Source organism: Candoia aspera, chromosome 3 (assembly GCF_035149785.1).
Source record: "Candoia aspera isolate rCanAsp1 chromosome 3, rCanAsp1.hap2, whole genome shotgun sequence".
Taxonomy (NCBI): domain Eukaryota; kingdom Metazoa; phylum Chordata; class Lepidosauria; order Squamata; family Boidae; genus Candoia; species Candoia aspera.
Genome location: NC_086155.1, coordinates 190052990 through 190066434, shown reverse-complemented (window position 1 = coordinate 190066434; position 13445 = coordinate 190052990). Strand labels below are relative to the sequence as shown.

The 13445-nt window shown below is 39.0% G+C and overlaps 1 protein-coding gene across 5 annotated transcripts in view; it reads right to left on the bottom strand.

The window, feature by feature from the left end:
* Positions 1 to 13445, bottom strand: part of OXR1 (oxidation resistance 1) — a 210095-nt gene that overhangs the window by 49039 nt on the left and 147611 nt on the right. For all 5 annotated transcript variants that reach the window (XM_063299590.1, XM_063299591.1, XM_063299593.1 and 2 more), the window contains one exon: positions 6090 to 6172. In XM_063299590.1, the coding sequence (XP_063155660.1) occupies positions 6090 to 6172 (83 nt within the window). The remainder of the gene's footprint in view (positions 1 to 6089; positions 6173 to 13445) is intronic.

Sequence of the window (13445 nt, the reverse complement as noted above, 5' to 3'; positions counted from 1 at the left end):
CAAGCCTGTCACCGCTGCCCGTGCTCCAGTTCTGCCGTCGACCTCTAGATGGGATATGGAGAAGCAGCGCCGCTTTGTCCGGGGGCAATGCATCACCTGCGGGAAGCCAGGTCACCGTGCTGTTGACTGCCCCAAAGCTAAAGTGCCAGAACGTCCCGCGAAAGTGCTTCAGAAACCAACCAAGAAAGCCCTCAACCCTCCGCATCGGGTGACAGGAGCACTGGCTACTGCGGACGACAAAGATATCTACACCCCGGGAGAAGAATTAGACGCTTTGGAGCAGTTGGCGGGAAACGAATTCCACCTGTCTTAACCGGCGCCGCGGGGCAGGTGGTACAATCCGGGCGCAACTCTGACACGGTGAGTGCTGATTGCCCTATCCTTGCTGTCAAAATTGATTTGGGCTTTCAGGAGAAATCCATTGAAGTCATAAACACCGCCGCCGCCAGCCGGCTTTTCAAGTAGGGGATTTGGTCTATCTTTCTACTAGGTTTATAAAGTCCCCTCAGCCCTCTAAGAAGTTGGCTCCTAAGTTTATTGGTCCCTTCCCAATTACTGCAGTGATTAATCCTGTCACTGTTTGTTTGGATTTGCCTCATTCCTACTGCTGCCAGACAGCATGCCACTACTCTAGCGGCCATGGCCTTTTTCACACTGCCTTCTTTCAATCCAGTGCAGCCGTGGCTTCTGTCACAGCCCACCCAGGGCCTTTGTTTCTGTCCTGCCCAGGGCCTTCTTTCGCAAAAGAAGCCCGGCGCATGAAAGAAGGCCCTGACTGCACCAGGATGAAAGAAGGACCCTTCTAGCCAGATCCTTCTTTTGTGCCAGCACAGACAGGGCCTTCTTTCCTGTGCCAGGTTTCTGGGCAGGGTGTGAGAGAAGCCCCAGATGCACCAGCACAAAAGAAGGCCCCAGCCGGTACAGTAGCGGTGCGCGGTGCAGTGGTGTGGCAGTAGCAGGCAGGACTGGGCAGGAGGGGCAGCTGGCAGCGGCAGGTAGGCAGGCAGCCAAAAGGGCAGAGATGGTGGGAGATAAGTGGGGGGAGTTCAAGAGGAGATAGTCCCTTACCTTACCTTACCAAGGCTTGGGGCTGGGAGGGACCAAGCCAGGAATAGCTCGGAGAGGGTGGGTTCTTGCCTAATGATCAGTGGGATTCTGTGAACAATGGCAACTGCCATCACTAAGCAATGCAGTCATGTGATGTCACTCCTTATGACTACAATGGTTAGCAAAATTCCAGTCCTAATTACCATCATTAACCAAGAACTGTCTGTATACAGATTGAGAGATACATGATCATACTTACACACAAAATTAAGCTCAATATAACTATATTCTTTCTTTCCTGCAAGATGTCAAAGAGGGTTCCATACCAGTCTTAAGAAGCTTCCTACCTAGAAAATTTTTAGAATTGGAGTTGCTTTGTTTCAGCCCTCATAACTTTCAAGTTATCTGACCTTTTCTGAGGTATGCCCTGCAAATGCAGGATACAGGTTATAAAAATACAATTAACAAAGACTGTCACTTATGGACACCTATTGCAATCTTTTAACTTATCCCACCTCCCATAAACACAGAGAGAGTGAAATTTGCAGCAACTGAGCTAAGAATATAGTTTAATAAAACTGTTTTGAAAAAATCAAATAGCAGGAAGAAAGAGGAGGAAGGATGACTTTTACTGAGAGTTTAAGCTGTGTAACCTGGGAGTACTCCTGGATTCATCCTTCTCGCTGAAGACCCAAAGAGCTTCAGTGGTATGAAGTGTTTCTGCCAGCTTTAGTTGGTCTCCCAATTGTGCCATTCTGGGAATTAGCATCCAAAATAATGTACCTATAGCCAACAACTACTGAAGTGAATGTGGTTGGATAATCTGTTGAGTGTTCATTATTTTTATGTTTACTAAAATTTGTATTGTGGATTATTTTTAATACTGTTAATGAACTCCAAAATATACATATTGAAAATATATGAATAGAAATAAAAAGTGAATAAATTTCCAATATTGTAAGCTTTGTAAGTGAATAAATTCCCAACATTGTAAGCTTTCTACAGATAATTAGGCTTATTTGGGAACTTATTTATCTGTAACCTCTACAGTATTTTTATTCAATAAATTCCATCAAAATAAGCCACTGAAATTCAAACTCACATGGAAGTAGGACTGCAATCTGTTTTGTATTTTACTGTATACTCAGTAATTCTTTCCACAACACATTGAAAACCCTGCTCCTTTACTATATCCTATGATTTTTTACATTAATGAATAATGGAATAAAAGCCTAGTATATTAATACTTTTTCACAGACCTTCAGCAAAAATAAAAACAGAAAATAGGATAGACTGCAAGTCTGATCACTGCTCAGGTCCTAAGTACCAGAATACTAATGCATCTTACTTTTTATAAGCAATTAGAATTGTGATTAGCAATCACTTAAAGCAGTTCATCAAGTTAATCACAATGCTTATCACAGAAAATATATTTCTATTTTCAGAGTAAGCTAGAATTTTTCAGGATTAGATGGATACAATATTGTGACAGTCTGTCACCTACACCATTTTTTCCCCAAAAAATCTTTTCCCCTCCTATAAGATTTCCAAATAAAAATTTCCAGAGGAAAATATTGCACATAGTTTAATAGAAAACTAAGATTTCCAAGTATTACGCTTATTTATCAGGGAGAATTTCCAAGAAGTTAACCTTATATAAGGTTAGCATATAACAGGTTTTTTTTTCATGAGAAGGAATAAGCATATGGAAAGAATCTTTTTCCATTTTTGTATTTCCAAATGTATATTAATGATCTGTCTTGGGAATAAAACAGGCAAGAAATCCAAACAAAGCAGGTCACAAATATGTAACAAGGATGAGGAAAAATAAAATAGTGTTATCAAAAAGCATTAAATAAGCAACCTAAAGTCCTAATGCACTATGTAATAATAGTTATTGGATATTCTAAGACAGAAGTAGAAGAACTAAATGAAATGTTTCCAGACTCTTTAATATCCTGTTATTCACAGGGTTAATACTTGAACTTAGTATTAGTTGGCAATAATTAAACTCAGAGAATCTTAGCAACATTATTTTCAATTGCCCGCAAAACGAGAGACCATTTTGTACGTATGCACCCTGAAAACCTCGTACAATGATACAAATTAAATATTTCACATTTGTATCAACTAAACATTTCCAAATTCACTGAAAGAAGTTTGATTACTGAAAACTATGGCTATATTTTTCTTCTACTACGATAAATCAAAAGCTCAGTGTAAAACAACTCCATGAACAAGCTTATTATCTGCTGATAAGTTTACTAACCCACACATTATATAGAGATTTACTATAAAATTGTCACAAAAGCTCTGCTTGTATAGTCTAATACAAGTCATTCAAAGCTATTTTGTTAGAAATGCAGAAGCATGATAGCTGACATCAGTCTGTATCAGATTGTTTATACAAGTAATTCATTTAAAGTGAAGGAACCAATTCACTTCCTAATTACATTTTATGGTTATATACTTGTCAGTATCTCTGAAATCCAGCAATGGAAGGCAAGAAGGCAATGGAACTTTAGAGCAGTCAGTTCTCTGTTAAAACTGTTACAAAAATACCCACAGTATGTACACAGGAATAAAATCCTAATAACCAGCTTTTATACTAAATTTTGAGCCTGTTTCATTTCAGGCAAACCGTTTTTACTTAAAAAAAAAAAATATTGATTTACAGTGGTCTAATTCTAAAATTCTGTATCTAAAAAGCATAATTATATAGGCATTATGTAATAAAATATTTCCAAATTCAAAATTCAGTTTCTCTTAGTAACCAGAAATTTGAAACACTGACTATAGCTCTGCTCAAGGGTCATTTGAAGAACACACAGACTTGACATTCAGCTACTGATGTTAAAAAACAGAACTGCTCCCTGAAGTAGTAATAGGTCAATGAAAGTTATCATAAGAGCACAAGCATATTTGCACACCACACTGGTAAAATGGACAAAATTATCTATAGTTCAGTGGATCATTAACAATATTAAAAGCATTAGAGGCAAAATCTGATCTTTCCTGAAAGTAAAGTAAGGCATTAAGGAATTATTTTTAAACAAGCAATGCGCAGAAGTAGAAGAAGACAATAGAATAGGAAGGACAAGAGACCTCTTCCAGAAAATTAGAAACATTGGAGGTAAATTCCAGGCAAAAATGGGTATGATCAAAAACAAAGATGGCAAGGACCTAACAGAAGAAGAAGAGATCAAGAAAAGGTGGCAAGAATATACGGAAGACCTGTATAGGAAGGATAACAATATCAGGGATAGCTTTGACAGTGTGGTCAGTGAGCTAGAGCCAGACATCCTGAAGAGTGAGTTGAATGGCCTTAAGAAGCATTGCTAATAACAAGGCAGCAGGAGACGACGGCATCCCGGCTGAACTGTTCAAAATCTTGCAAGATGATGCTGTCAAGGTAATGCATGCTATATGCCAGCAAATTTGGAAAACACAAGAATGGCCATCAGACTGGAAAAAATCAACTTATATCCCCATACTAAAAAAGGGAAACACTAAAGAATGTTCAAACTATCGAACAGTGGCACTCATTTCACATGCCACTAAGGTAACGCTCAAGATCCTGCAAGGTAGACTTCAGCGATTCATGGAGCGGGAATTGCCAGATGTACAAGCTGGGTTTAGAAAAGGCAGAGGAACTAGGGACCAAATTGCCAATATCCACTGGATAATGGAAAAAGCCAGGGAGTTTCAGAAAAACATCTATTTCTGTTTTATTGACTATTCTAAAGCCTTTGACTGTGTGGACCATAACAAATTGTGCCAAGTTCTTAGTGGTATGGGGATATCAAATCATCTTGTATGCCTCCTGAAGAATCTGTATAACGACCAAGTAGCAACAGTAAGAACAGACCACGGAACAACGGACTGGTTTAAGATTGGGAAAGCAGTACGGCAGGGCTGTATACTCTCACCCTACCTATTCAACTTGTACACAGAACACATCATGCAACATGCTGGGCTTGAGGAATCCAAGGCTGGAGTTAAAATTGCTGGAGGAAACATTAACAGTCTCAGATATGCAGATGATACAACTTTGATGGCTGAAAGCAAAGAGGAACTGAGGAGCCTTATGATGGTGAAAGAAGAAAGTGCAAAAGCTGGCTTGCAGCTAAACCTCAAAAAAACCAAGATTATGGCAACCAGCTTGATTGATAACTGGCAAATAAAGGGAGAAAATGTAGAAGCAGTGAAAGACTTTGTATTCCTAGGTGCAAAGATTACTGCAGATGCTGACTGCAGTCAGGAAATCAGAAGATGCTTAATCCTTCACACTGACAACAAAGGTCCACATAGTTAAAGCAATGGTGTTCCCCGTAGTAACATATGGCTGCGAGAGCTGGACCATAAGGAAGGCTGAGAGAAGGAAGATCGATGCTTTGGAACTGTGGTGTTGGAGGAAAATCCTGAGAGTGCCTTGGACTGCAAGAAGATCAAACCAGGCCATACTCCAGGAAATAAAGCCAGACTGCTCACTTGAGGGAATGATATTAAAGGCCAAACTGAAATACTTTGGCCACATAATGAGAAGACAGGACACCCTGGAGAAGATGCTGATGCTAGGGAGAGTGGAAGGCAAAAGGAAGAGGGGCCGACCAAGGGAAAGATGGATGGATGATATTCTAGAGGTGACGGACTCGTCCCTGGGGGAGCTGGGGGTGTTGACGACTGACAGGAAGTTCTGGCATGGACTGGTCCATGAAGTCACGAAGAGTCGGAAGTGACTGAACGAATAAACAACAACAAAATAAGGCATCTGTTTAAAACCACTTTCTTTTGATGTAGTTATTATACAACATCCATAGGAAGACTGGAAAGATTAACATTGCCTCTACAGAATTACTCCACATCATTCTTGAAAAGATTCAGAATAGTACTCATCAATCCCATTAACATGACCAGCTGCCTGCTAAACTGAACAAACAAAAGGCAACCATATGAACCGTGCTCCCTTAGAGAGCATTCTGAAAATATCAGGGTCTTTAATACATGTATCTTGAAAATTATGTACCCAAGCAGCAACTTACGATATATTCTATAGTCCCTTTTGGCTTTTGAAAAGACATGCGTCTCCCATCTTTCTTGTCTATAGTCTTCTTCTGGCCAGTATCTGAAAGAAATTGAGGCAAAGCATGCATTACATTCATCTTTCTCTCATCTCAGGATTGTCACACGCTGCTGTCTATAGCATCACACACAAATATCTAATTCACCAGTTACATAGCTTTTACTCTGTGATTCTATGCTCAGCCTAAGACATTCCACTGTTTTGCACTAAGAATTTAATATGCTTTAGAGTTTAGAAATGTCTTAGCATTATCAACACCTGCAAGCCTTCCAAAGTATTATTAAATCACAAGAAACTAGATGAAAGTTTTTTTTAAAACATAGGGCAAGGTTAAAACAGTTCTCTAACATATTTAATTAGATTTTCATTAATCAAATATCTGCATATAACCTGCCTGTCATTTGCAGTAAATTAGGACCAGCTTCAGAGATTAATCCTTAACTTAAGCTACAGTTTTTCAAACATAGTTATAAAGCATGAGAGGAAAAAACACTTTAATGGCAAGCATGACCTTTTGTATATAACTATGCTATTTTTTTGTTTTCTTGTTTTTAAATGTTTAACAATTTGTAAACAGCTCAAAGTTGCTGGGAATCAGGTGGCATATAAATTTATTATTATTATTTGAATTGCAGAAAAGTCTTAATAGTTTAAGAACATCCTCTTCATATATGCAATACAATGCTCCATTCACAATCACCATTTTGACCTGTGAACTCTGCTCAGAAATTCCCACTTTCTTACCAATCAAAAATTAGCAATATTTGACTAAGCCCTTTTCTTCCATTTATTCCTTGACATTGTAAGAAACTAAACCCCAGAATAACTTCAACTAATGCAAAGGAGTTTTATACCCAGTGCACAAAGACACATAAAAGGGGGGGAAAAGAGTCTAACCCTTTTTTTGTATTTGATCCTCAACTCAGAAGATAATTAATTTTAGATATGAAAATGACCATGTTTAAAATTGGAGTGGATGAGTTGGAGAAAAGACATGTAGTCTCTAATATGAACAAACAAGAGAACTGAGATAGGATGAGGTTGTCCTGCTTGTTTTCAGCACCAGTCACTGCTGTAAGAACAGAGATTCCATTGCATGCTTTGCAATGGGTTGCAGGACAAGCCAAAGTTTAAAATGATAATTCAGAAGCACTGACCTAGGATATCAGCTGAGCTGCAATTCTTAATAAAAAACATGAGATGAATTGGTCTTATCATGATTAAGAATATAAATTCATTGATTGATTATGTGCTATTGAGTTGGTGTCAATTCTTAGTGACCACAAAAAAAGATCTGGATGATCTGTCCTTAACCTGACTCTTCATGTTTCCCACTGGTACACTTATCACCACTGTAAACAAGTTCATCCATCTTGCTGGGGATCATCCTCTTCTTCTCTTTCTTTCCACCTTTCCCAGCATCATGGACTTCTCAGAGAAGTTAGGTCTTAACATCATGTGTCCAAAGTATGATAATTTCAGCCTGGATCATTTGTACATCAAGTGAAAAGTCTGGATTAATCTGTTCTATGATCAATTTGCTTTGGGCTATGTATAGTATTCTCAGGAATCCTCTCTGACACCAAAGTTTAAAAGCATCAATACTTTTTCTATCCTGCTTCTTCAAGGTCCAACTTCTGCTTCCATAGAATATCACAGAGAAAACCAGTGCCTGCATAGGTCTGATCTTTTGGTCTTCTTTATATTTAATCTTAGTCCCATTTTTTTCTCTGTTCTTTCTGAGGATGTTCCATCAATCCCTGTAGCCTTACAACTTGGTAATGACCAGAGCGCTGACCTAGCTATATCTTCTAATATTAGAAATTCTTGTTAAGTACGGAATATCTTCTAAGTTATCTGGGATGTTGTCATCCCTACCGTACGGAATTTGAAAATTCATTGATGTAATCAATTAATGAATTTATATTCTTATAAATTCTCCTTCCATCTTTGATCTTCTTTGAATCCATTACTATTTATCCACTGGCATCTCAGGATACCAATTCAAGAATGGAACCTCTGTTCAGAAGAGATCTTTTAGAAAACATTCTTTGTGTCTTCATGTGTGTTCCCATTTTCAATGTCTTTACAGATGTTGTAATACAAGATGAAATATTACCAACACAAGTATGATCAGTTCCTCCAAAATTAGTAACAGGTTGGGGCAACCCTGTCAGAGATAATCATTTAAAAACCCCTTCTACTTACTAAATCTATGAATTTAGGGATTTCTGACTTCATCCACTACAGCAAAGTTAAGATTGCATGGAGACTCAACCTGAAATTTGAGATATATGAGAGCATATACAGCCTTCAGTACTAAATGCTACAGGTAGTCCTTGACTTATGACCATTCATTTAGCAACCATTCAAAGTTATGACAGTGCTGAAAAAGTCACAACCAATTGTCACACTTATGACTGTTGTAGTGTCCCCATGGTCATGCAATCAAAATTCGGGCACCTGGCAATTGGCATGTATTTATGAAGGCTGCAGCATCCCAGGGTCACGTGTTCACCATCTGCGGCCTTCCCAGCTGGCTTCTGACAAGCAAAATCAATGGGGGAAGCTGGATTTGCTCACCACCACATGATTTGCTTAATGACCATGGCAAAAAAGGTCATAAAATCAAGCGTGGTCATGTGATGCTCCACTTCACAACCGGATTGCTTAGCGACCAAAGTTCAGGTCCCAATTGTGATCGTAAATCAAAGACTACCTGTATAGTTTACACATTTTGAATAAAGGATTTTTAAAATGTTATCCTTTTATCAATTTGAAACTAAACTTCATAATTTGAGCATATGGAGTTCCTATGTTTCAAAAATTAATCATATAATCCTATTATAATTCTGATGTACTGCATTATATTTGTATAATGTGACAATTTGTCTAATTTCCTATACATTTTTTCACAACTGATGAGAAAAATCTATGGTCAGGATCCAAAAAACTGCTTAGGCTTATATAGTGAGCTTGCACTATACCACTTTAAAAAAAAAGTGTTTTCTTGCAACCGGTGACTCACAACCAAACCAATCTGTTTTTGAAACTCACATAATTTCAAAATGATTTTAAATGTAGTGGAAGCACTATAAAAAGAAAACAAATTAAACCCAGAGTGAAGCTCCTGTAGATAAAGGAACTTGTTTCACAGGTTTTAGGTTCTCTTTTATGCTACCAATGTGCTTTTCATACCTTTAGCTTGAGAACTAAATCCACACTAACTACAATAGGAAATGAAACATATGAAATAAATAAGCACAATTTGATACAAATGAAAGCATTAGCACAGAGTGTATTCTGGAATACAAGAGTTCCAGATGTCACATTTCATTTTCTACTATCAGTTGCTTAATAACATCATAGTGTAAATCACAATTTAGATTCCAAGGACATTATAAAACCAGTGTTTTTATAATTATTATAGTTTTTGACCAGCATAACAATATCACTGCCATAAAAAATAAAAATAAAATTTAGAATACTGGCCCTTCGTGGCATAGGGCCGGATTATCTGAGGGCCTGCCCATCTCTAATAATTTCTGCCCACTTGGTTCATTCATGAAGAGTGGGTGTGCTCCAGGTCCCTCAATTAAACACTGTTACCTTGTAGGATGGAGGAAGCGTGCCTTCTCTGTTGCTGCCTCTGTCCTCTGGAACAGCATCCCCCCAGAGGCACCCACTCACCTGCGGTTCTGGAAGGCTCTTAAGACCTGGTTGTGTCCCCAGGCCGGGGGTGGGGGGGTGCTGTCATGCTTTTATTAATATGGTTGTTTTTACTCCAGGCTGCCATGTCCTGTTTCATGTTTTTAAAAATGTTTTCAATTGTATATTTGGATACTGTAAGCCACCCGGAGTCTTTCTGGAGTGGGCAGCCATAATAAAATTAAGAATATGAATAATATGTAACAGAAATTTCAAATGAGAAACTACTTAAAATAAGTTATAACCATCAATATTCTAACTACAAACTACATTTTAGTAACAGGTATACAAGTAAAATAAGTATCAATACCTGTACCAACAAATTGGATCTTGCTGCTGCACAAAACTACCAATGCTACACATTAGAATTACTATCAGGAAAGTTTAAAGAAACAAAGTTGTGAGTGACTTGGCACTTTTAATTACATCACATTCATTTAATTTTTCAGACCACTACAGAAGCAGGCCAATTAAAAAGAGCTGTTGCCCCGAAATCATGTCATCAAATAATGACATGGCTCAATTCAAATAATGGATCAGGAAGACAGATTCATATGTTAAGCCTCCCTTTGCTTATCTTTCCATTATTTTTAAAACTGAGCATGTGAAAAAATAATCAAAATACCTTATAATGTCCAAACCTAAGTAACTGCTGTCTGTTTAAACTATGGCTAGAAAGAACAATATAGGAACTGAAACTACAGTTTGATAATCTCCCTAACTACACAATTAAAAGCAACAACAAAGCTTCCATGTTTTGTTCATCACACAATACCACAGTTAGTTAAAAACTAAAATCACCTCTCCTCTGGCACATTAAAAAGGAAATGGTTGCATGCAGTTGAATCCTATCCCAGGTCAATCTCATAGTAAGAAACTGGTTTGTAAGATACGTATACTGAGCCATAATCTAAACACAGTCAAGCTAGATATGAATTTTGAAAAAAAATGGAAGACTCACCCCTCATATACAAAATACCCTGATACATTTTTGAAAATAGATGTAAAAAGCAAATGAAAATTTAATATAAGAACGTTCGATTGACTTTTGAATAGCTGGATAATTCTAAACTCTACAAAATGAATTGCTCTCAACTACTTCACTTCACTTATTCTTATTCAATCCTACCTACATACAAAACATACTAAGAGAACCTAGTAGAAAGATTTTCTAATATAAAAAACTAAGAAATTGGATTCAGTAATACAAGCACATTTTATATTATGCAACTGTACTACCGCTCACTTGAAAGTGGCTTTGTTAACTTTTAACATACTAGCACCATTGCTTAAAATAAATATTTATTTCCAAAAGCCACTGAACTACAGATTCAAGAGAACCTTCAGAATGAGAGTGCTCTGCACAAAATAGACACAAGAACTTTTCTATTCAGTCATGGCTGTAGCTGCCCAGAATGTTATCAGAGGCAAACACAGAAGCAGGAAATACGTGGCCCATAAGGAGAAAACATGAACACAACCACTTTAATTCAAACAAAAAAGGAGAAAATAAGGAATTTTTTTAAACCTATATATGTAAATAATAAATAAAACATAACAAATGCATTCACACATCACGGTAAATGCAAACCAAGCAAACCAGATTGTTTTTTAATTTCCTTGTTTTAATGTTTTTAAATGTTGTTATTTTTCTGGTTATTTTGTTGTATTGCTTTGGTTTTTAACTTTGTACACCACTCTGAGTCATGCATGTGAGATGGCAGCCATATAAATTTACCACATAAACAAACCACATTTTGAGCTAATGTGAAGTGTAAACTGCACTACTATGGCTTGTTTAAAAAAGCATGTCTCAATAAACTAAGTTGTGATGTATGAATTGAGATACTATTATTCAGTGGAATTCAAAAGAAAAGTTTATATAGGTTATATAATCACTCAGGTTACATTGGTGCTGCAGTATAGCAATTAGGACAGTCCACATATGGGGTTGATCACAAGTTCAATCTCCGTATTAAAGAAGTTACAGAAGTACATGAGGCTCGAGTAATAGGATTATTTTTAATCTCTTACTCATACCCGCCCAGAGTCGTTTGCGAGATGGGCAGTGCAGAAATATGAGAAATAAAAAAATAAATTCCCTTCGTTTGGGTAACACAACAGTGGGAACTGGAAGCCATAAAATGAGTTCTCCTTATTCTCCTACCCAGAGAACAAGCTAAATAAGCAGGCAAATGCAACAGGTGTGGATCCTGCACTGAGAATCTACCTCCTCTCTTATGAGCAGGGATGGTACAGTACTCATCTTCCCTGCTGTCCCAAAGACAAAAAGCAGAAAAAAAGCTACTAAAGCTTTCTGGGGTAAAGAAGACAAGAGGCTCATCTGAGGCTGCTAGTTTTTGAATTGCTCCCCCGCCTAATTGTCCCTACTGCAGCAAATGTAACCTGCAACCTCTGGTTCTTCTCATTCTCCAGCCATGTGGTAGGCTAATTCCAACCACTTCCCCCCTTAGAAGTAGGCCTCATTTCAGAAAGCGAACTGTGTCTGTGGGCGTGTGTTACTGCTATGGCATGCTTATGGTCTCCCTCTGTACAGCACAGTAGCAGAGACAGTCCAACAGGCCACTGTTTCTTAAAGTGAGGTCCTAGGACCCCCCAAAATTATTTGCCAGCCTATGTTGAAAAATAAAACAATATTAAAATCCAATCAAACAATCATGAGACGTGGTAGTGGCAGCAAATGCATCGATTTTAATTTGTAATCCACTAAATATTGATAAATACAGCCCATACAAACAAAAGCTCTTTTAGGGTCCACCATAATTTTTTAAAGTGGGAAGGTGACCTGAGAAAAGTTTAAGAAACACTGCAAAAGGCTGTACTACCTAGCAAGGAAAAGCAACCGGGCGTCAGCACCAGTGGTGACTATTTTTCTTCCCAGGCCAGAGCCATCTCCTTCCCAAGACTGCCATCCCTTCAACAAGGAAAGTCTTGGCACAGCTGGGGAGGATGGGCCACTGAGCATCAGAGGAGGAAGAGTGGAGAGAGGGGCTGACCGAAGGCATTTTGCTGAACCCCTTCTGGGTGCCAAGCGTCAAATGCAGCACCAGAAAGGAGAAGAGTCCGTTTTTTCCTAGTTTGCCCCAAACTGAGCCTCACATTCGCGTCTCCCTTGCCTTCAACCCACTTCCTCATGCTTCAGCTTCTTCTCGCTTCCTCCCCGCCCCATGTAAACACCTCAAAAGACCACACTCGAGCGCACACAAACACACGCACACGCTCCCAAACGAAAACAGGCCAAATGCCCCGAAGAAAGCTGATCAAGCGTCTTGCACTTTAGAGAGTTAATGGGGCGGGGGGGGCAGCGCGGGGGTACCCATCGTTTCAGCGCCTACAACCAGTCTTCCCCTACCGAGTGCCCTCCAAACGGGTCGAAATTACAACTCCCTTGGGGCCGGGCATTCTGGGAACTGTAGTCCCACATGAAGGAGGGAATGAGCGACGGGTGGAAGGCAGGCGGGGGCAGGCCGAGGGGGTCTCTCGCCTGACCAGCGAAGTCGGAAGCGGAGGGGACCCCCCTCCTCGTCCCCCCGAAACCCGCCGGGCCAGCGGAGTCGAAGTCCTCGCCGGCCCGGCTGGGGACGCG